This window comes from Harpia harpyja, chromosome 3, assembly GCF_026419915.1.
Source record: "Harpia harpyja isolate bHarHar1 chromosome 3, bHarHar1 primary haplotype, whole genome shotgun sequence".
Taxonomy (NCBI): domain Eukaryota; kingdom Metazoa; phylum Chordata; class Aves; order Accipitriformes; family Accipitridae; genus Harpia; species Harpia harpyja.
In genome coordinates this window covers 19,740,532-19,762,711 of record NC_068942.1, presented here as the reverse complement: position 1 = coordinate 19,762,711, position 22,180 = coordinate 19,740,532, and the positions used below count along the sequence as shown (strand labels likewise).

The 22,180-nt window shown below is 38.9% G+C and overlaps 2 protein-coding genes across 4 annotated transcripts in view; both read right to left on the bottom strand.

Moving 5' to 3' along the window:
* GABRR2 (gamma-aminobutyric acid type A receptor subunit rho2) overlaps window positions 1–6,437 on the bottom strand; it is a 45,541-nt gene extending 39,104 nt beyond the window's left edge. The window contains exon 1 of the mRNA XM_052781527.1: window positions 5,790–6,437. Coding sequence (XP_052637487.1) covers window positions 5,790–6,058 — 269 coding nt within the window. The 5' untranslated portion in view covers window positions 6,059–6,437. The remainder of the gene's footprint in view (window positions 1–5,789) is intronic.
* Window positions 6,438–7,008: 571 nt separating this feature from the next.
* The window catches only part of UBE2J1 (ubiquitin conjugating enzyme E2 J1), a 47,561-nt gene continuing 32,389 nt past the window's right edge, over window positions 7,009–22,180 (bottom strand). For 2 of the 3 annotated variants that reach the window (XM_052781531.1, XM_052781530.1), the window contains exons 6-9: window positions 21,880–22,009; window positions 21,320–21,400; window positions 16,772–16,903; window positions 7,009–9,088 (exon numbers count right to left, since the gene is read on the bottom strand). In XM_052781531.1, coding sequence (XP_052637491.1) covers window positions 8,819–9,088; window positions 16,772–16,903; window positions 21,320–21,400; window positions 21,880–22,009 — 613 coding nt within the window. In that variant the 3' untranslated portion in view covers window positions 7,009–8,818. The remainder of the gene's footprint in view (window positions 9,089–16,771; window positions 16,904–21,319; window positions 21,401–21,879; window positions 22,010–22,180) is intronic. The other variant, XM_052781532.1, reaches the window with a different exon arrangement.

Genomic DNA, 22,180 nt, shown 5'->3' with positions numbered 1-22,180 from the left:
TCTGTGGTTTTATGCCTGGAGCAAGAAGGAAAGAAAAGTGACATTCCTTGCCAGATTTTTAGAAAAAAAGCTAAATCAGACTCTGGAAGATTATGGATGCAAACTCACACACAATCACTGTTATTGTACACATTAGGAATATCTCATGGTTACATGCGCAACACACCTTAACATCTACTGTTTGGGACCTTCCATTTTTGCTTGGTTTTATGAAGTACGGTTTTTAACCAGGAAAAAAAAAAAATCTGTTCTATGGTTGTTCACATTTTTAGCTTATTAAAGATGAATGCAGAATACATTTGTTCTTCACAGCAATAAATGGAGCCTTTTTTTACCAAGCGTATCCCAAACCCTGCACTCCTTGCCTCTTCCTATACCCATCCAGCCCAAAGCCAACAACAGTAACGTAAGCAGAGGGTAAAATTCACAAAAGATGTTTTATGCAGAGACACTGCCTTGCAAGGCTAAAAAGCTCAACCTTTTATTTTCACTATTTCAGGGCAGAATTATCCAACCTGCCTGGCTGTCCCCACACCCCCTGCCACTTAAGATGTCATCTTTGGTTTGTGAAAACAAAAAACAATTACAGGCAGTCCTCACTGTGAAATCAGTGCAAGTCACACCGGCGCCAGCAGAAGCAAAAGGAAACCAGCGTGTTTAATTGCAGAGGTACAGTACCGTGATAACGCTCAGCTTTCCAGCATAAACAGGCTGCTTGGGCAGTGAACGCTGCAAAGAGCCAAAAGCAAGAGACGTGGGGGATAACGGGTCTAGCCAAGGGAGCCAGCGGCCACTGTTCTGCTGAAGAGGCAGGAGGCACGACTGTTTAAGAGACAGCGCTGACTGCACACAGGCTGGTGAGGAAGCGGTGTTGAGGCTCTAAAGATCTCAGTCTACAGGGACAACTATACAGCTGCAGCCCGGTCAGAGGGGGCAACATTACCAACAGCTGAGAAGTCGTAACTGCAAACGTGAACCACCGCTGAAGCACGCTGCCAAGATAAGGCACGAGGTTTCCTTCTCAGATCTGCTGTTGCCATTCATGCGCATACATATCTCTCCCTGATTTTGTTTCACGTTGCTATTTGGTCCTGCTGCGAAGCTGTGGTGTTGGTGAATAAATCTCAGGAGGCATCAGATCTTGCTCGACTAGAGGCTGCGCAATGCCCTGCACTTGAACCCTAGGTGAGCAACACACCTGTAAAAAATGGTTATCAACATTTTAACCACTGAGCCACTTAAAAATATCACGCTTTCTGAGAAATCACTGGAGATCAGAGGGGATCAGTAAGGGCTTGAAGGTATCACAGGCCAGTGGACTTGCCTGCTGCACCTGGTCAAAAGTTGGGGGAAAAAAATGCAGCCCTGCAAGGCAACAGAGGGAGCACAGCTGCCAGCAGCAGCCATTTCAGCAGGGATCAGCGGACTGCTTGCCCCAGTGGATCGCTGTTTGGAAGAACAGTCTGTGTGCTGAGTTTCATGCTGCCATGCCCTGAGGGTCTACTTCTGCTTCTGGGTCGCAACCTAAGGCTGGCGTGTAGCACATCCTGAAAATTACATCTCTAAGAGATACTCCAAATCACTGACAACTTCTCGTGGTTTAACCCCAGTCAGCAACTAAGCACCACACAGCTGCTCACTCACTTCCCCCCCACCCAGTGGGATGGGGGAGGGAATTGGGAAAAAAAAAAAAAAGTAAAAGTTGGGGGTTAAGAACAATTTAATAGAACAGAAAAGAAGAAACTAATAATGGTAATAGTAACACTAATAAAATTACAATAGTAATAATAAAAGGATTGGAATAAACAAGTGATGCACAGTGCAATTGCTCACCACCCGCCAACCGATGCCCAGTTAGTCCCCGAGCGGTGATCCCCCTGCCTCCACTTCCCCCAGTTTATATACTGGGCATGACATCACATGGTATGGAATACCCCGTTGGCCACTTTGGGTCAGCTGCCCTGGCTGCGTCCTTTCCTAACTTCTTGTGCCCCTCCAGCCTTCTTGCTGGCTGGGCATGAGAAGCTGAAAAATCCTTGACTTCAGACTAAACATTACTTAGCAACAACTGAAAACATCAGTGTTATCAACATTCTTCTCATACCTAACTCAAAAACATAGCACTGTACCAGCTACTGGGAAGACAATTAACCCTATCCCATCTGAAACCAGGACACCACTTGAAAAGCCTCGGCAAGAAGTCTTTAGCTAACGGAAGCTCAAAGCAACTTCTATTTCAAAAATGCAGTGTTTCTGCTGGTTGAAGCATGAGGCTTTGCACAACTGTTAGGAGAGAGGAATCGGCAGACTCAGAGCCAGACTGTGTCTGTCTGTCTGTCCAGGGCAGAGGCCATTGGAAACACAGCATTCACAGGCACAGCTGAGATGGCAAATGTCTCCTGAGCCCTCTCATCTAGGACAATTTATGCAGAGCAATAAACATTACCAGAAGCATTATCAGCAATTTTTACAGAGCAATAAATATTAACAAAAGCACTATTTTTCAGAGTTTCTCTTTTTCTGTGTGGAAGTTCTGTCCAGATGGATAGTCTAGGACTACCAGCATTTGCAGTTCCTGAGATACAGCCACCACAGAGCTACTGAAGAGTACCCCGAGCTGTTGCCAATCCAGCGTTGGACATGCCAACAGCACTTCCTTGGCACTTACAGTAAGGCTGATGCTCCAAAGAAGCTACAAGCACACATACACGTGCACTGTACAGTCAGTACTACACATTGCAAGTCTGACATGGCCTGGCAGCAGTATGCAGCTCCCTGGAAAATCCGGGCTAGCAACATGGCAGCGCAGACCATGGCCCATCCAGCACATACGCCTGCACCTTTCCACACTTATACCATCTCCTTCAGCACCAAAGTCTTTACCTCCTCTCTGGAAATTTATTCCCTGGTGTGTAGGTAACGCTGGGGCCAACATCCCCTGCCCAGCAGTCACCCAGGTGACTCTGACAGATTTTACTCTGCAGTTCATTTATCACTTGATTTCTCTAAAACAGAAATAAATGCAAAGTTTTTTTACCAGCAAATCTCCTGTTAGTTATGAGCCCTTGGTTTTGTGCACCATTTGCCAGCTTGTACATCAGCAAAAAGGCTCTCAACTTCACACAAACGGGTGTCACTGAATCCCTTCACCCAGATTTTTAAGATAAGAGACAGGGACTGCATCCCTGGAAAATGTGAAAAACCTCCCATCGAAGTACAAAGCCGGGAGCTGCTACTCAATGAGCACACACCAATTTCCTGCGCAAAGCCCAGGCTCTCCAGAGCATAACATGAAGCTGCTCCAGGCAATGGTCACGGCAATGCTGCACAGAGGCAGTTGCTTCTTGGAGTCATACCTCTGTTTTGTCGAAGAGTTGCATTATCAGTGAGGTGGGGAGTGCAGGAATAAGAATATGAAACATGACACAGTTTTTAATTGAGCAAGTGTTATCCATTCAGCATGCTGAGGTACCATTTTCATAGAAAAAACAATGCATTACAGTTCAATATTAACGTAAAGCGAGGGGAGTAATGAAGGATGCACAGGCAACCCTTAACCTGGAATTTCTTAATTTGGCCACAGCCCTAACCTGGCTTTACCATTTTCCCTTCCCATGAAGGCACAGGCTCAACCTCTCCGTGTACACTTAGCAGACAGCTGTCTCGGCGCCTGCAGGACCGGTCACCCCAAGCCCGCAGAGCTCCGTGGGTAAGAACCTTTATACAACATGCAAGTAATGAACTACTACTTGAACTCTGTATAAAGATCTTCAGATCAGATGGATGTATCACCTCGAAGGACACGAAGTATCAGACTTAGCAAACGTAGATTCCCAAACATAGGAATAAATTTTCTTGGCTAATACGTTTACTGCAAAATTTACTGTATTTCTTATTGTAAGTTAGCAAGGGAAATACTAAGCAGAAAATGTGATGAAATTATTAAAAAGGACACTGTTTTCATTTCTCTTACATTATTAGAAAACCAGCAGAGGAACTGGCTTTAATTTCCTTTTACTAGGAGAGTCTACTATTCATTGCTGGTTTAGAAACAACTATATTTTTTCTGCATAACTGGAAATTTAAAATATCAATGTCACTGCTCATACACTCTTTTTTTTTTCAGTATTGTAGAATTCTCTGTATTTAAAATGCCATTCACATTTGATAGTCTCTAGAATTCCATTTTATATACTTTTAAATAAGTACCTTGCATAGGAAATGTATGCATGTGTGTGTGTGTATATATATATAAGGCATATAGTTCCTTAGGTTCTACCTGGCTGGAAAACTGTTCATGAAAATCATTATTCCACAAGAAACCAAACGGTATCAGTTATTCTTTACGGTAAATTCATTTATCTAAATAATTTTAGCAGTACTTTGACTTCCACTCTATCACAGCTTCACAAAAATAACAGCACTGGAGAAATTGTAAATTATTTCTGCAATGTTTAAATGAAGTACAAAATATTCAAACAACTTTTAACCCACAGAATGGCACTACTTTTGGGCAAAGTCATGTTTAAAAGAAGGATTTATACTATTTTGTTACTTCGGAGTCGATGATCTCTACTACATGTGAATGGTTTGCAAGAAAATGCTACTGTTGAATCCCCCACATTTCCCAGAACATAGACTTGGAAAAATTTTCAGAGTTAAATTAAATATCTCATTCAATAATGGAGATTCTGTGGAAATCAGTGGTAAAACTTCAGTTGGCTTTAGGATTTCAGGATCAGGCCCTAGCTGTTTCAGCTTTATAACATTTACGTCACTAAAAGCATATGCTACTGTATTTTTTCAATAAGTAGTATAAATCTGAGAGCATATTAGGTATTCTTTGCTTTCAATTATATCACAACACTTCTTTGTAAAACATTCAAGTAACAACACTCCCTATAAAAGCGTTGAGTGTTAAAACCAAAAAACCCAACAAAACAAATGAAAAGATGAAGGTTTACAGCCACAGTGAAGCCATTTAATAAGATGGATTAACCCAATTTTTTTTTTTGAGCCCTTCAAACAATGAACAGTCTTGTAAGATATAATTGCTACTGGATGACATAACTACAAAAAAGGATAACATACTTTGGACTGTCTGACAGGTTTGGAAGATTATCTTTTCTAATGTAAACCTCGAGTCAAATCTCAGCAACAGTAAATCTAATAAACTTTGCTAAGACCTTTAACTCTTTCTTGTGCCTTTGCTTGACTTTAAAATATATATACATTTAAAGTTTCCCTGTATTTCTTCAAAATGTATTTTTAATTTTACAATCCCTGGGTAACTTCCAGGGATTTATTTGTTATTAATTAGCATAACGCATGCTAACCAACATCCCCACGTCAAATTATTACAGCATAACATGCAATTTCAAGTCAACGTAAGTAGCACAGACATTCCAGCAAGCAGGGTAAATAACCTGCTCTTGAAACAGGCTGAAACAATACGTAGATTTTAACATCTCTATTAATTGCAACTGCTCTGAATTCTCTCAGTAACTCACATATAGGGCTAAGAGTATTTTTACCACAATCCATGCTGAAGCGGTCAACTTCTCTGCAAAACCTGCCTCATTAAGAGTTAATTAACATTAGCATCAAATGTGCCCATTTACAGTTAAAACCAATTATACTATCCGAGACTATTATAAAAACATCATCTATAAAGCTTTTTGCACATACAATATACACAAAGACAGTGGCAGGGCAGATTTTTATGTCTATGTAGTAATGGATTTGTAACACCCCAGGAAAAGAAACGTATGTGTTTTAATAACCCTTACCTTGCCCTCTGCACCTCCAGCTGGCTTGTCCACCTCCTCCTCCTGTGTTTTCTGCTTTCCACAAGAAGAACTAAGCAAAAGATTAATAAAAGGAGTTTTGCAAAATAAGGCATCTTGCTGGAAATAGGATTCGGGCACTCTGCACTCCAGTAACCTCCTGTAGTACAAGTCCCCCCGGGTTTAAGCATTGAATCAACTCTAATTCGCGTCTTCGTCGGCGATCGGTGGTAGAAACACTGCTTTCCCAACGTGATGTTTTCGACAGGCATTCAGGGGCTTCTCACTCAAAGCTTTTGCCTCATCACTGCTTAATGATTGGCCATTACTCATGAAGTTTGCCTCACCAAACATTTCCACTGGGTCCTAAAGGATATTTACTGAAGCCATTATATAAAACCCCACAATTCTGCATGCCGGCTTTTTGCTCAATCCCCTAATCTCAGGGCAGCGCTATCCTTCTGCCAGACTGTGTAAAACCGGGCTGTCCCTTTTCATTAGGCTTTCCAGATTTTCTGTTCCTTTGCGTGGCATCTTTTTCAACTGGAAAGAGCCTGTGCCATGTTTCAGACATGTATCATTGTAAATGTACATATCTTGATGGTTCTGTAGCAGTTAAGATTTTATTTTCCAGTTTAGTCTGGCTCTTTATGCTGTTGAAGATAAAAGATGAGCTATTTCCTCTGAAAATGATGATTTTATTTACTGTTAACTTTTAAAGGAAAACTAAAACACAGTAACCCCCAGAGTATCTATACATGCCATAGACTCTTACATAAATCAAGTCACCATTAATATTTATTTTTTCAAATAGGTATTTGCACAACAAGGCATTTTAACTTTTATTTTAAAAGTCTGAAATAAAAACGAAAAGCTACACAGCAGCTATTTCGTTAATCACAAGGAAGAGGCTGTTTTCAGAAACCACTCAAAGCTTATTTTCTCATAACCCATTCAAAGGGCAACATAGACTGCCTCTCTGCAGAAGACTTAGCTGCTTTACTAACAGCCAGTGTGTGGTACAGGTATGAGAGCAAAAGTTTGCCTGGCACAGCAGTGAGGCTCTGGGAAAAGAAAACCACATTCAGAGCAAACTTCGAGGACCAGGTGGGTCAAAACCCAGCAAAACTGTCTTTTGGGTCAGACCTCCTTCAGAACTCTCTTCTGTGAGCCCAAGTTTGCAATACTTGAATAGAACAGGTATTCAAAGCAACATACCAACTAGGAAACACAGGTACTTTTATTTTTTAGGCTACAGGATCTGGAGAGGTTTTTTGGGGTTTTGGTGTGGGGTTTTTTTGTTTTTAATTTCTGATGAAATAAATATACAAATTAGGTAAAAACACATCAATTAATATATTGACATCAAATTGTTCTGTAGCAGAATGTGTAAGTAACTGCTGAACTGGCTGAACAAACTATATATTTTTGTGTGAACTTCTTAAGAAAACTATTTTTTGATCTTTGTTCCATTGTACCTGCAAACAAGATTATCAACAATCCACAAGAAGTGCTAAAAAGGAACTCAGGTTTTGCTTTTTTTAATTTCCACATCCCCCTTAAACACACAATGGGCCTTCCTTATTTTAGAAGTTGTTACAGCTACTTTAATGTTTCACAACACTAATACATAATATATTTAACAAAATTTAGGAAAGCTGTAGGTAGCTTGATAAATACTTGCTGAGAAACAGGATGAGAATCTCACTTAAGTCAGTGCTATCGTGTTTGACAGCAACGAAATGAGTTAGCTAAATTTCATTGTCTTTGAAATAAACATGCTAGAATACATTTAAATGTGAACAATAATACAAGAGGAAAATTATCCCACTGATTGCTTTCTTCTACTTCACCGCAATACTTAAACATTGACAGACAAAACCTCTCAAAAACCTAACAACTGTAGGTCTATTGCTTGTATATGTGATTTCACAGCATTCATGAATATTACGAGTTATTTTTTTAATAAACTAATAATACAAAAAGCCTCTGGGTCCAATATTGATTTTATGTTAAAAAAAAAACCCACTGAAACAAAAAAAAACCCCAAAAACCCCACAAACCAAGAACAAAAGGCCATGTAATACTGGAAACATAACTGAAGACTGGCTTGAAACTGTTTATTACTGCTAGGGTTTTAATAAATATTTCTCTTAAGTATGTTCATATATATGAGAGTTTAAGTATAATAAGGTTTAAATTTTCTTTAGTAAATAAAACCACATATGAAACATTCAGTTCAACACATGTATATTTCTGGTATAATTAAAAGACAATAGCTCTGGGTAAATAATTATATTATATATTTATAACTATTGCAAGAATAGACATGGTTTATATAATCTTCAAATTTAAAAAACCAAGATATACAATTGCGAGTATTAGAAGAGGACATTCAAATCTTGCAAAAGATTATCCAATCTTTCTTCCAAAAAATAAAATCAAAATAATGCAAGTAGTTTTCTGGCCCCTGCTTTCCTCCCCTACTCCTTTCCCCCTTTCACACACACAAAGCAGCATCACAACCAATTCGTACATGTTCCCCTTCTAGAAATGCGTCATGGTAAATAAAAGTGGTTACAAAACCGTATCCCCTCTAAATTAAGAGTTCACTGGACACAAACACATAGTAGTGTTTCATTTTATAATTCCTTCTCCAATGTCAAATCTTGTACTAACTTAGATGGGGTGATTGAATGCATTTACACTCCATAAAAAAGTGAATCAACCACTTTAAAATTGTCTTTTTCTAGTTGATAAATTACTCAATTTGACTCCCCTCCTACATGCCTTAATGTTACTATTCCACTGCACTGTTTCTCCAAGTATCTAGTGGGCACTCAATTAACACTTGTTGGTAGTTAAACTTCCAACTTTGCTCTTCTTACAAGTAATGTATCTGTAGGTACATTAACATTCATAAGAATTTAAGCATAAATACAAAAAGTAATCTTTGTAAACAGTTCTTATGTCATACCCAATACAGAATGTTCAATGAAGCATTCAAGTCACTGCTGTTACGATAAACAACCCTATAATTCAAATATATACTCGTTAGCCAAGCATATTCTACGAAATATAAGAGCTGCCAATGCAAAAGTCAGAAGGACAATCAGAACGGTTGATCCAGTGTGGTTCATGTTGACTCTTTGTTGCTGTACCCGATTAAAGTCAGTCGAAGACGGAGCCCGTCTCTGACTCTGCTGCTGGGCACGGCGCTGCCGAGGACTCATAGACGTGTTAGTGGACACAGGCGGAGTGTGCTCTTGACTGGCCGCTGCGCTGCTGTTCTGAGTTTCAGACTGAAAAGGAAATACGGAGAGTTGTGAGGCAAGATGGTGCATAAGATTAGCAAGGAATAAAATCATTAGGACTAAAATGTGCTCTTCGGATAATTGTTGATACTTGAAAGCCTGTTAATACATGTCACTAGTAATTATGAGATTGTTATAGCCATCATTTTTGTCCATACACTACCTCAAGAAGAAGTCTATTTCAAGCTGCAAATTAGCAGTTCTAAGGACAAGAAAAGTCTGAAGAAAGTCTGTCAAACAGTATTTGAATTCTAGATTGGTTCCAAATCCAGAGATTTCGAATATCTTTGTCTAGGATTTGCGTAACTCTCTGCAGTTCAAGAAATCTTTAATAATCCTCCAGATAGTTAAGTCTCTGAGGATTTGTAATGTCACCTATACTGAAGGGGAAACAAGTTCGGGAGGGCAAGAAAGGAAGAAGTCCAGAGAACTACAATTAAGCAATGCTGCACTGCTTTCTGTGGATAGCTGGGTCCAAAAGTCTGTTCTCATCATCACCACCACCACCACCACTGCAAAAAACAAAACAAAAATCCTGGATACAGAACACCTAAGTGATTCCAGCACGAATTATTGAGCACTGTATTTATGCATGCACATACCTATTGCCCTCTACTGGTCAAACGTTGGTCTACCATTATATGTAGTAAAAAAAATAAACACTGGCAACTGATGTTCAGCTCAGGAGAGTATTATTCTAAAGAAAATAATTTTTCAGTCTGTAAGATTGAAACTATGAGTTCTGATATTCCACCGGCCTAACCCTGCTTGCAATACTAAAAGACTCAAACTTCCAACATTTTAATATTAAAAATAGTGACACAGCACAGTTGTTGGAAATTAAAATTGAACCTTGTCAAAATGTTTGTGTTTAAAAAAAAACAGTAGCTCTGACAAAAAGTTATTTTTTTGAAGTCTTCTCTTCACTTCTCAGAACAGTTTGCAGGTATCAGGTATCCCCACTTAAAGCAACCTGCAGCTATTTTCCAGAGTTACCTTTTTCCCTGCTCCCTTCTTCGAAAAGATTGGTTATCATTACAGCAGGTAAAACTAGAATTCTGGACATTTTATATTTGCTTCTAAGCAAAGGCCTTTTAATGGACACAATATCCATAACCCTAAGCACTGTTTCAGCCAGCTGCTACATCCACAAAAGATATCCTTTCCACATGGCCAGACAGAGAATGTCCTCAACTGTGTATCACGTTTGATGATCCACAAAGCAGTCAGTAGCCCTTGGTCCTCTGACTCTTTGGCCACATATTCTGCATGTGGGAAAACAACTCCAAATTTTCACCTAATCAGTGATTTGACTAGCCCGGGGAAGAGACCTTCCTTTCCTATCTCTTCATCATTAGTATTTCCTACTGTTTATTTTCAGCAAGGAAGACTGATGTAATTACTTGCCACATTTGACAACTTGCCTGTTTACACAGGTTTCTTGCCTAAGCAAGTAAGCGGCTTGGGTAGCTTCAAAGAAAAATGTTTTTAAAAGATTTATTTTATCAGCAGAGACAGCCAAGAACACCACGAGCAGCTTGCCGTGATTTCCACTACACTGCAGAAGAAACTCATTCTGCTCCATACTGAACCCATTTGAAAGCTCCTCATGCCAAGGAAAATAAAGACTTAGGGAAGCTGAGCTTTCAAAAAATGAAATTCCTAGATTGACCTACACTCCCATCTTTCAGAAAGGGAGAGGTAAAGAATTGAATTCAGGAAGCAAGAACTGCAAATTCAGCAGGCAAAGGGTTATTCTTCTTAAAGTAGCTTTTAAAAAAGGAACGAAAAAAAGAAGTCTAGAAATATTACTGATCCTTCATACTTACTAACAAAAGTAACTAGCACTTGCTGTCACACACCTGGGTTTCTTCCCAACACAGCAAATTTTTAATTTAAAAATAAAACAAAAAGGCCCTGTTCTGAATGAGACAAGGTGCCATACACTGACATGAATGGAGCTGTGATTTGAGAGAAACCTCACTGACAATTGCAAGGCTTTAAATTATTTTTTTGGAGGAAATTATATAGATGCATCAGGACAGCAGAAAACTGACTGCTTCACCCAAAGCCGAGCTAACACACTGCCTTGGGATTTCCAATGTAATCAACGACCAAGTATCCGCAGACATGCAGAAGCAAGTTAGATAAAAAAGGAGTGATCACTACCCAATATAAATTTGGCACCAGATGCTACTATATCTTAAATAATATATACATCTAGATAAAGATTTTTTTGTTTGAAGACTTAATTGTTAAGAATCCCACAAATGGCAGATGGGCTTTATTATAAATTTAAAAAATCATAATCATCTTGTCTTCACTTACGGCAAGTTTTTAAATTCTCCTTAAGCAAAAATGTCAAGATTTTTAGACTAACGCAACACCTCACAAGACACAGTGTCCATTCAATTTTAAGTCATTTTCTGCCAAACCATACTGGAAATGCTGGGGATGAGGGCTTAATAAACTAAAAATAAAAATGTTTAATAAGAGCTATGTTGTAGCCACCTTTAGCATTTGATCTTCACAGCCATTGAATATGCACTTTATGTGTCATATTAGTTCTGAAGCTTCTGAAATTGTTAGAACTAGTAGAAAACTTTGCTTCAAGGACATCTGAGTTCGATGAGTAAGGCTAGTTCACTAAAATGTACATATATTAGAATTAACAAAAAGTTCTATCATATAACAAAATGCAAGTAAGGAAATTTACACTATGTTCAGTCTACTGCAGAATGGTAGCATTCACTGCATCATTTATGTCTCCAGGCCATTATTTTAAAAATTTTTATCAGAATGCTGGAAGTATTAAATAATCTTAGAAGGGATGTTTTAAAAATATAGCAAACTCTAGGAACTCAGAACCATATAAATCCTCTGGGTTAAAGCCTCCTTCAGTTATACTCATGATGTCAGAGAGATACAGAAATACGAAGGTTTAAGTATAGGTGAAATACTTGGTTTGTGTATATAACTTCCAACTGAAGAACAGCTGAAGTTTGACACAGCATGGCTTAAAGGCTAATAAGAAAAATGTCTATTTTTTAATGAATCAAAGTTGGGCCAAGTACTCCTGATTGCCAAGACACTTAAAATTGTTGCTGCAGTATTACAAAACTTAAGACACCACTTAATAGTGATAAAAGGAAACACTTTTTAACAATGTATCATTCAGAACATATGATTAAAAATAACGGCTTCTATAAATCTCATGTATCAGAACATAGCATCATTTCCTCACAGAAACCCCCCTCATCAGTTCAAGATTAGTTGACTTCAGTTATACTGTTTATTTCATTACTCCTCATTATAACACTTCATTTGGCCAGTATATTAGTGCAGGACACTACTACAGTATATTGTTTAATAACAGGTGTACTGAGGTTAATGTATTCCCAGGTTATCAGAAAAAAGTCTAACCACAGTTTTTAGCTTGTCATGTTGATACTTAATAATAATCATAGTTTTATTCAACGACTATAAGCACCAAAGTGGGACATTATTCCACATCAATACACTAAAAGTAGGTTGCTACAGGTATGGTAGGAGTTCAGACTCCCATGACAGTCCATGTGGATTGAGTCAGTGTGATCAGGGGGACAGACAGAGCAATGCAGCTTACCAGCCTCTGCTTCTCAGTGAGCTCCAGTGCTCTCCAGCCTCCACTAACCAGTACCACGGACTGTGATCAGAATTTTGTACCAACATTTAGGTGACCACTGGCATAGCAGGTGACTTAATCTGGACCTGAGTCCAACCTGAGTGTCTACAACATATTCATTCTAAAACATTCTTCTGCTCAGATGTGGAAGAATCTCATTTTCTTAATGCTAAGGGCAATTACTTTTATCAAGCCAACTTTCAGCAGTACCTTGCTTGCAATATGAATACTCAAACAGGAGTAATGTACCACTACTTTGCCCTGAGTAGACATCAACAGCTACTACAAACTGAAAAAAAAAAGAAAAGAAAAAAAGAAAGAAAAAAGAAAGAGAGAGCGCGAGAAAGAGCGCGAGAAAGAGCGCGAGAAAGAGCGCGAGAAAGAGCGCGAGAAAGAGCGCGAGAAAGAGCGCGAGAAAGAGCGCGAGAAAGAAAGAACGGCAGCGAGCGCAAGAGCGAAAAAGAGCGAAAGGAGCAAAAAGGAGCAAAAAGGAGCAAAAAGGAGCAAAAAGGAGCAAAAAGGAGAAAAAAGGAGAAAAAAGGAGAAAAAAGGAGAAAAAAGGAGAAAAAAGGAGAAAAAAGGAGAAAAAAGGAGAAAAAAGGAGAAAAAAGGAGAAAAAAGGAGAAAAAAGGAGAAAAAAGGAGAAAAAAGGAGAAAAAAGGAGAAAAAAGAAAAAGATGTATATATATTGTCAGAAGTAGTCTAGTCATAGATGTTTTCTGCACTGGCTTCAGACTCCTCACAAGTACTATGCTGCATAATGCTTTAGGTAGCCTATTGTTTAGTCTTAATAATGCTTAAAGCCTATTCTTTGCAGCTCTGGATCCTTTTACCCAAGCTGCAGTGGCAGCATTTTCCAGACCCTCCATGGCAGCGTTGCTCTTTTCATGGTTCTCATGCTGTTGTACTCACTGCCTTGCACCTGCAAACCTCGATAATGTTGTTATGATAAGTTCTCCTGGGAAGCAACTATCACTGGCATGAGAATCATCACCCCCCCCCCTCCTTTTTCTTCATTCAAAGATAAGTTACTTAAATACTTGATAAATATTCTCTAGTAATATAGGTGCACAAAATTTTAACAGGCAATGTGCAACATTTGTACTAGTGGTGTACACTTCAGTAACTGCTAACAGGGCCATGAATGGGAACAATCAATGCACAGGTCTTGATGAAAAGTATGGCAAAAAGTCATCTTCATCATCACCACGTGCTATGCTGGAGAGACAACTTCTATCCCTCTGTCTGCTTTTGAAACAGCAGGAACTCAGGAAATATATATTCAACATTGCACTGGGAAGGTATTTAGTCCTCTGCTAGAGTGCAGACCAAAGTAGACACTGTAGTAATTAAGCGTGGCATTAAGATACTGGCTGCTGGTCTGGCAAAATGACAAGAGAAGGTGGGGAGGGAGGGAAGTGACCTAGAAGATGAGGTCAGGCAGGGAGAGCCCAAAAGTCAAGAACACATAGTGCACCTCTCCAACAGCATAGACAAACACATCCATGCAACAATTACACCACACAGCAAGTCTCTTCACAGGCAAAAATCGGGAAGACTAAAGTACTGAACAACACAGCAGTTCACGCTATGATAGCATTGCTGTTAATGTAACAACTGCCATTACTAAAACAGAAACCACTATTTCAAATTGAGTTTTGAAAGTAAAAAAAAATATGCTTTACTGAAATACTGTAAGTCGTGGGGTTTCTTTAGTCAGTGAGGCTATGTTCCTTTTCCTAAGTGAAAGCTGACAGAAGGGAAAGTTAATTCAAAATATCTTTTCTTCTGATGGAAAGAGAAATTCTCTCTTCGGGAATAAGGCCCCATATGGAACATGGGGAATGGACTCAAAGCAATGCCATGCCACAGATCCATTTCAGTGTGCTCTTCACACAAGAATTCAGTTAAACCTATCCCAGGAAGGGCATCACAATTGCCCTGCCATTAATTCATTGCAAAAATCTTTGTCCTTTCAAGGAGCTTAAAGGTAAAAATCATGGAATAGACAATTGTTGCTGGAAAGAACAAACTCGCCTGTGAAGCAGGCTGTAGATTGGTTTTCCCATAGTAAAACATAGCCTACAGATTCCCTCCTCTTCACCCACAGGTAGACCCTTTCCTTAGCATCTATTTGTCACCGTGTTTTTAATGAAGACTAGTTACAACTGTTCTAAGAGCAGAAGAAAGGTAACACTCTGTTCTTCCTGCACAATTACTGCTATTTTTTTTTCCTCTGTATTGTGTAGCAGGACATAAGGTCCCATGACTTCAGAGTTCGGCACATTAAATCTACTATACCAAAAGGAATCATGCAAGCTAATACAAGGATTCAGCATTGGGTCTACCTCTGCCCTTTTTATTCTCAAAGGGCATAAATCTCAAGTTCACAACAGGAAATTTTCTACAATAGCTTTTAATTAAACACACATTTGCAGTGTAAGTGGTAAACATTTTATCTAAGAAGAGAAAAAAAATAGTTTTGATGTTGCCCACATCTAACACTTACAACTTAGTAAGGTAGAATTAGGTCTTTACACAACAAGAACTAACCCAACAAACTGATTTTACACATGCAAGAAGCCCAGCTGAGTAGAAAGGGTCTGAGGTTTGCATGGATACTCTTTCATATTTATTAGCAGATCAAGGCCTCCGGCCCCCTACTTTGAGATTTCTATTAACTTTTGCATGAATAAGAACACAAAAATAGCAAGCTCAAATTCTTTAAAATAGTCTTTCCTGTTACGCATTTCTTTCTTCCACTGTGTGGCTCTAAGTTTTCACTCCCCAATGGCTCCAGAAGATTCCTAATGCTCAAAATGTGGCAGCTCAGACACACAGATATTGCTTCAAAGTCAAACTAACAATCCTGAGTGTGACAGTCTGATCCCTTAAAACACGAATCCACGTCTCTTCATTTACAGTTTATCACATCTATTTTTACACACATTTATATGTTTAAAGGTCTCATTTCACATGGGACTGTTCTGCTGAAAATTAAGTTAATCATTACTTATCAAATCAGCATAACTGATTAAAACAAATTTCTTGGAAATGGGATTAATCAAAAAAAAAATCAGTCTCTTTTTCCTCAAGAAAATCCTAGCAATGCCTTGGTATTTTGGCTAGTTCTACTATATTAGCCAGGATTTGTAATAAGAAGAATAAAATAAAATGGTTTATTAAATCCTGAACAATCTGGAAAAATCCTTATTGGGGGAAAAAAGTATGCTATTAGCATGTTTATATTTCTACATAGCTTGAAAATATGTTGCAAACACGCAACAGATGGTCTGATGTTATTTGACGTGTTTTAGTTTTTTTAAATGATCTGCAGCCCCATCCTCTCTAAAAAAGACAGCTTAGCTGGGATTTGCCTGCAATTTATCAGTGAATTTAGATTACATTTGCCACAGTCATAACAGCAGCTGCCTTGGCCCACCACCAGGCCTCAGTCACTTCTGAAACCATTATGTAAGCCCTACACCTAGCAGCATTAAAACGTAAGTGTCATACTTCAAATGGGAAGAATATTTTAGTCAGATTTACTTAATAGGTTATAAAAACCAGGAAGATATCCTTAATTAATATTTAAAAGCTACAAATTATCACTGAAACTTTTTTTGCCTCTGGCTAAGAATTCTATTGCAAAAACCCGTGATATATTATGCAGATGGTAAATTGTAATACTTCAGACACCATAATATTTTAATGAACTGTTAACCCATACATTAAAGGAACTAGTGGGAACAAGAATTGCTAAAAGAACATTATTTATTGTTTTTAAGAGAAGGAAGTGAAAGCAGAGAGACTGCTATTTCTAAAAGTGATCAGCATACTATTTGGTAAAGTTTACATGTAGTTTTTATATAAAAGTATGCAGAAGTTCTAGAAGAAATGTATGAACTACATACTCTTAATGAAGCCTCCAATCAGCTTAACAGTACTGATTTCATGTTCAGACTATGCCTGTACTTGCACTGATAGAGTTCGAAGGCAGACCATACCGTTGCACTTGTTGGATCCTGGAATGCTCTAGCTGCACCATCCTGCTGGGGCTCACGTGAAGCGGCAGAGTGGTTCAATCCTGAAATGTTTGAGGGTCCAGCATCAGGCTTCCTGGATGCACTGACTTCTGCCTACAAGGAGTACATATGTATGCTTCAGAGACAAGATCAAAGTTCCTCCAAAAAGACTTGGCTTATTTTGGAATGTGTGTTTTAACGCATGGAGAATATGAGACTTACTGAAATGTAATAATCAAGTACGCCAACTGCAATTTAATTACATACCAACAATTAAGAAATTCTCATTCTTTAGAAATAAGACTATAGATGTGCAAACATCAGTTTAAAAAATAATTTTGTTTGCGTATAACAACAGGTATAACATTCAAAAAACACACAGATGTATAGAGCAAAAAAGAAAATTCTTTAGAAAATCCAGGACAACATTATGCCAGAAATAAAACCATTTTTTAAAACTTTTGTTTCTCATGTCCTTAAGTGAATGCTGACTACTGTTGTTACGAGTGAACTAATATAGCCTGTTTCTCTGCAGGGCTAACTAGCCTCCAGTAAGTGCTAATTTAATGTGGCTATACTGGTTCTAGTACTGAAGTTGCCTCACAGCCAGAGTGGACATATATGCATGGCACTACACTCTGTCAGGCACGCATACCTCAGTTTCCACTATTTAAATTTCAGCACAAGCAGAGCAAAAGAAAAAATACAAGTCTTATAATAGTGCTTTTGTACACATTTATAAAATGTCTAATAAGCATTCAATTCCCAGAATTTAGGTTTCACACTTTTGGAAATTTGAGACAAGAGATCAGTAGTAACATGTAGACGACCATGAACAAACCTCTTGTTAAAACAGTATATATGCCTGCAATAATCCTTTGGGAACAGAAAAGGACATAGCATCATAGTCCTGGACTGAAACACTTAAAAATTTATACACATTTAAAAAAAAAAAAAAAAAAAAAGTCATGACCAGATCAATTTTTATCAGCAAGCAAGTCATCTCCCAAGTCATATATCTAGATCTCAATTTATTGTAAAGATGACACTTCCAAATCTAATACCTGTCTTCAAATGCAGATATAAGTAGTGGTAGTAGTAGTAAGAAATACAGTGTATTAGAAAACAACCAGCTATGCTGATAACAAGCTAATAAGATCACAAGATAATAATATTCTTTCATGATAGTATTTTGTGTGAGGAAATTAAATTCCCTGTTTCTTCATGTATATTACCTCAGGAGAATCTGAAAAATATGTCAATGAAACAACCTGAACATTAATTTAACATTTAAAAACACTTACAAACTGACAAAACTGCTTTCCTTTTGCACTTGACTATTATGAACTTTAATATTAGACAGGACAAGTTATGACTCAAATACGGACTAGCAACAAAGCAACACAGGAATATGAATAATTTAGGCTGCAATGAACCTCTAGATGTCACCTGGTCCAACTCCCTCCTCAAAGCAGAGTCATGTTCAGTCAACTTTTGAGCATCTCCAACCCGCAGGGTGAATTTCCCTTTCCCATACCCAGTTGTAAGTTGCTTCCCTGGAACCTGTGATCACTGCTTTACATACTTCTGCTTTTTCCAAGAAAAGCTCATTTCATCTTTACTGTTAATCTCTATAAAGCACATACACTACAAAATGTGAATGTGATTTATTTTTGTTTATGAAAGTACTAAGTCTAGTATGCTAGATTGAAGTCAGACTAGCATTCAAAACAATAAAGCACTTGAAAGTTCCCAAAACTGAACTATCTTTTTTGTCACCTAGTCTCTCTATTCTCAGCCCTTACCTTCAAGGAAAGAAGATGAACATACGTATTGGGTTTGCGAAGCAAGGTTTTGGTAGCAGAGGGGGTTACAGGGGTGCCTTCTGTGAGAAGCTGCTAGAAGCTTCCCCCATGTCCAACGGAGCCAATGCCAGCCGGCTCCAAAATGGACCCACTGCTGGCCAAGGCCGAGCCCATCAGTGATGGTGGTAGTGCCTCTGGGAGAACAGATTTAAGAAGTGGCGGGAAAAACCTGCACAATGGCAACCGCAGCTGGAGAGAGGAGTGAGAAGATGTGAGAGCACCAGCCCTGCAGACCCCCAGGTCAGTGAAGAAGGAGGGGGAGGAGGTGCTCCAGGCGCCGGAGCAGAGATTCCCCTGCAGCCCGTGGGGAAGACCATGGTGAGGCAGGCTGTCCCCCTGCAGCCCAGGGAGGTCCACAGGGGAGCAGATATCCACCTGCAGCCCGGGGATGCCTGAAGGAGGCTGTGACCCTGTGGGAAGCCTGTGCTGAAGCAGGCTCCTGGCAGGACCCGTGGCCCCGTGGAGAGAGGAGCCCATGCTGGAGCAGGTTTGCTGGCAGAACTTGTGACCCTGCCAGGGGACCCATGCTGGAGCAGTCTGTGCCTGAAGGACTGCAGCCCATGGAAGGGACCCACGCTGGAGCAGTTTGTGAAGGACTTCAGCCTGAGGGAAGAACCCATGTTGGAGAAGTTCATGGAGAACTGTCTCCTGTGGGAGGGACCCCATGCTGGAGCAGGGGAAGAGTGTGAGGAGTCCTGCCCCTGAGGAGGAAGGAGCGGCAGAGACAAGGTGTGATGAACTGACCACAACCCCCATTCCCTGTCCCCCTGTGCCACTGCGGGGGAGGAGGCAGAGTAAATCGGGAGTGGAGTTGAGCCTGGGGAGGAGGGAGGGGTGGGGGACAGTGGTTTTTTTAAGATTTGGTTTTATTTCTCATTACCCTACTCTGATTTGATTGGTAATAAATTAAACAAATTTCCCCAAGTCGAGTCTGTTTTGCCCATGACAGTAATTGGCAAATGATCTCTGCCTGTCCTTATCTTGACCCATGAGCCTTTCGTTATATTTTCTCTCCCCTGTCCAGCTGAGGAGGGGAGTGATAGAGCAGCTTTGGTGGGCACCTGATGTCCAGTCAGGGTCAATCCACCACAACAAATTTAAAAATAATACTGAGGGTGAGTGGAGAACTGATTTTACTGCAAAATATGCCTTGTGATGGCAACATGTAGATAAACCATATTGCTTTATAGTAATGCGTATGCTATTAGTCGTCCATCTTTTGGTTTGTTTTCTTTTAAAGCCGAATGGAATTTATGGTATATAGCATGTAAAATGCACAAAACAATTTGCAAGTCAATGTAAAGCTGATAAAAAAAAAAAGTAATGTTGTATTAAACCAGACAGGAATAAAGGTGGAGACTCATAGAAGCAGGAAAACTGTAATGCGGAAATGTGGTTTGTTATTTTTTCTCCTGAATTTCATATTCCTTTCTCAATACCACACATGGGGTTTTTTTATAAGTTACCATTTTGCTTAAGGCTGGTATGAAATAATTTCTCGTAATCCTAGGATCATCTAGAAAAAGTTAGGATATCTCTTCTTTAAGGATCAAGATAATGCAGAGACTGCTAGTATGTTTCCTAGTAGAGAAGCGCTCTCAAATTACACACTCAATCAGCAGTCTGATGTTAAATCTTACCCTATAAATTGACATGGAATATATCCAAATGATTAAAAACTTTTGTATTCCCTGCTAGTAATTCATACTATTAGTTTACTACAAAAACATCAATTGAATGCCTCAGCCCAACATCAAACAATAACGAAGTCAAGCTAAGCAGAGAAGCAGGAAGCTTAAAAAAAACCCAACCCCTAAAATTTTATTTGAGAAAGGGAGGGAAGGTGCAACCAGAGGACAGACTTGATTTACCTTGTCAAAAACCCACAATGGATTGGAAAAGGCTGTAGAAACCTGAGGCTTTTGTTCATTTTTCCTTTGCTGAGTGCTTGTTCTTAGGAGGTGGAGTTAAGTATGTGGATACATGGGACGCACCAATATTCTTTAGATTGATGTCCCTAAGTCTTTCATTTTAAAACTGAAAAAGGTATGAAATGTAAGTTAAGAGTTCTTTCTAAAAAAAATTATACTCTGATATTTCTAGAAGTTCTGTGAAAATTAGCAGTTCTTAAGTAAAAATTAATCCTACACTTCTTAACCCATATATATTGTAAAAAAGGCAGGAGCAGGCAGTCCATTGCTTCTCTGAGTAGTTCAACTTTAAAACTCTGTCCCTGTATCTCTTCATCTTTGTAAAATATTTTGAGATGTTTTTATCATAAGCATTATTACACACAGATCCAACCATGTCAACATGTCTAGATGTGAGATCGCACAGGAATATGCAGGTCCTGAAAAACTGGCAGTAATGCTCAGGCAATCTTTACTCTCATGGCACACACACAAAAAAAAGTAGTCTTTAGGACAGTGTTAGGAGAACATTGGTGGTAAAAGGGGACATATTAGCATCCTGACCTTAGTGAGGATATATTCTGCACCAATGCCACATTGTCATAATGTATTTCACTGTAGTTCCCTGCCCTCATGCACAGCAGTCTTCCTTAGTGGCTGATTTAAGAGTTTAGAGGAAAACCCAGTGAAAAACAACACTGTGCATGCAAGACATGCAATTTTCTAAGGCACATATTTGGCTAAACAAACCTTACTTTCACTGAAACACAAGCTAGAGAACACATTTCTGGGTAACGGCAACTTCCATTCCAGAGTTCAACTTTCAGTATCTTCAGCTGCAGAGTAGTTCAAAAGAATTTGCAACCATTTTTCAGTAGGAATATGTTTTATTCCTTCCATAAGCCAGAAGGGGGGGGGGGAAATCACAAAGGAAAAAAAATTTAGGTTAGCTTTGCCCAAACTTTCCTAACACTTTTATGATAAGACTAATTCTGGAGAATTTAATCAAGTTATTAGTGACTGAAAAAATAGAAATAAAAGCAACATAGTTATGCAGTTCTTACCACAATGCTCACCACTGAAATTAAAACTAATCAATCAGTGCTTGAGATGCACAATTTATTAATTAGCTCATTGCAAGAGATCCACTCCTATTTTCCTCTTTCAGACTATCCTAAAAAATCAGGTTTCCATGTAGTGATTGATGAAGGCTTATGAAATTATGAATGTTTCTAAAATTTACAAGTTTTTCCTCCTTTTTTTTTTTTTTTTTAATTCTATACAACAGAGATAAAAGTTTAAACAGTGACTTCACCTTGAAGCTAATTTGTCTGGCAAGTTCTTTAGCCTCCTTGTCCGCCTGGCTTGACACACTTCCGGATGTTAGTGGTAAGAGGGCTGTCTTCATAGATGTGCCACACATTTCACAACAGAAGTCTTGTGACCTGGCCACAAATGACATAGCTCAGAATAGCATGTTCTCATAATGTTCTTGTGTGCTTGTTTAAACAAACTATTTGCAAAACAATCCACAGAAAGACAAGTGGTGTCAAGACCAGTAGCTTAAAAGTACTTCCCCCTGCCCCAAATCACACTGTCTTGAAAAAATATGTTGA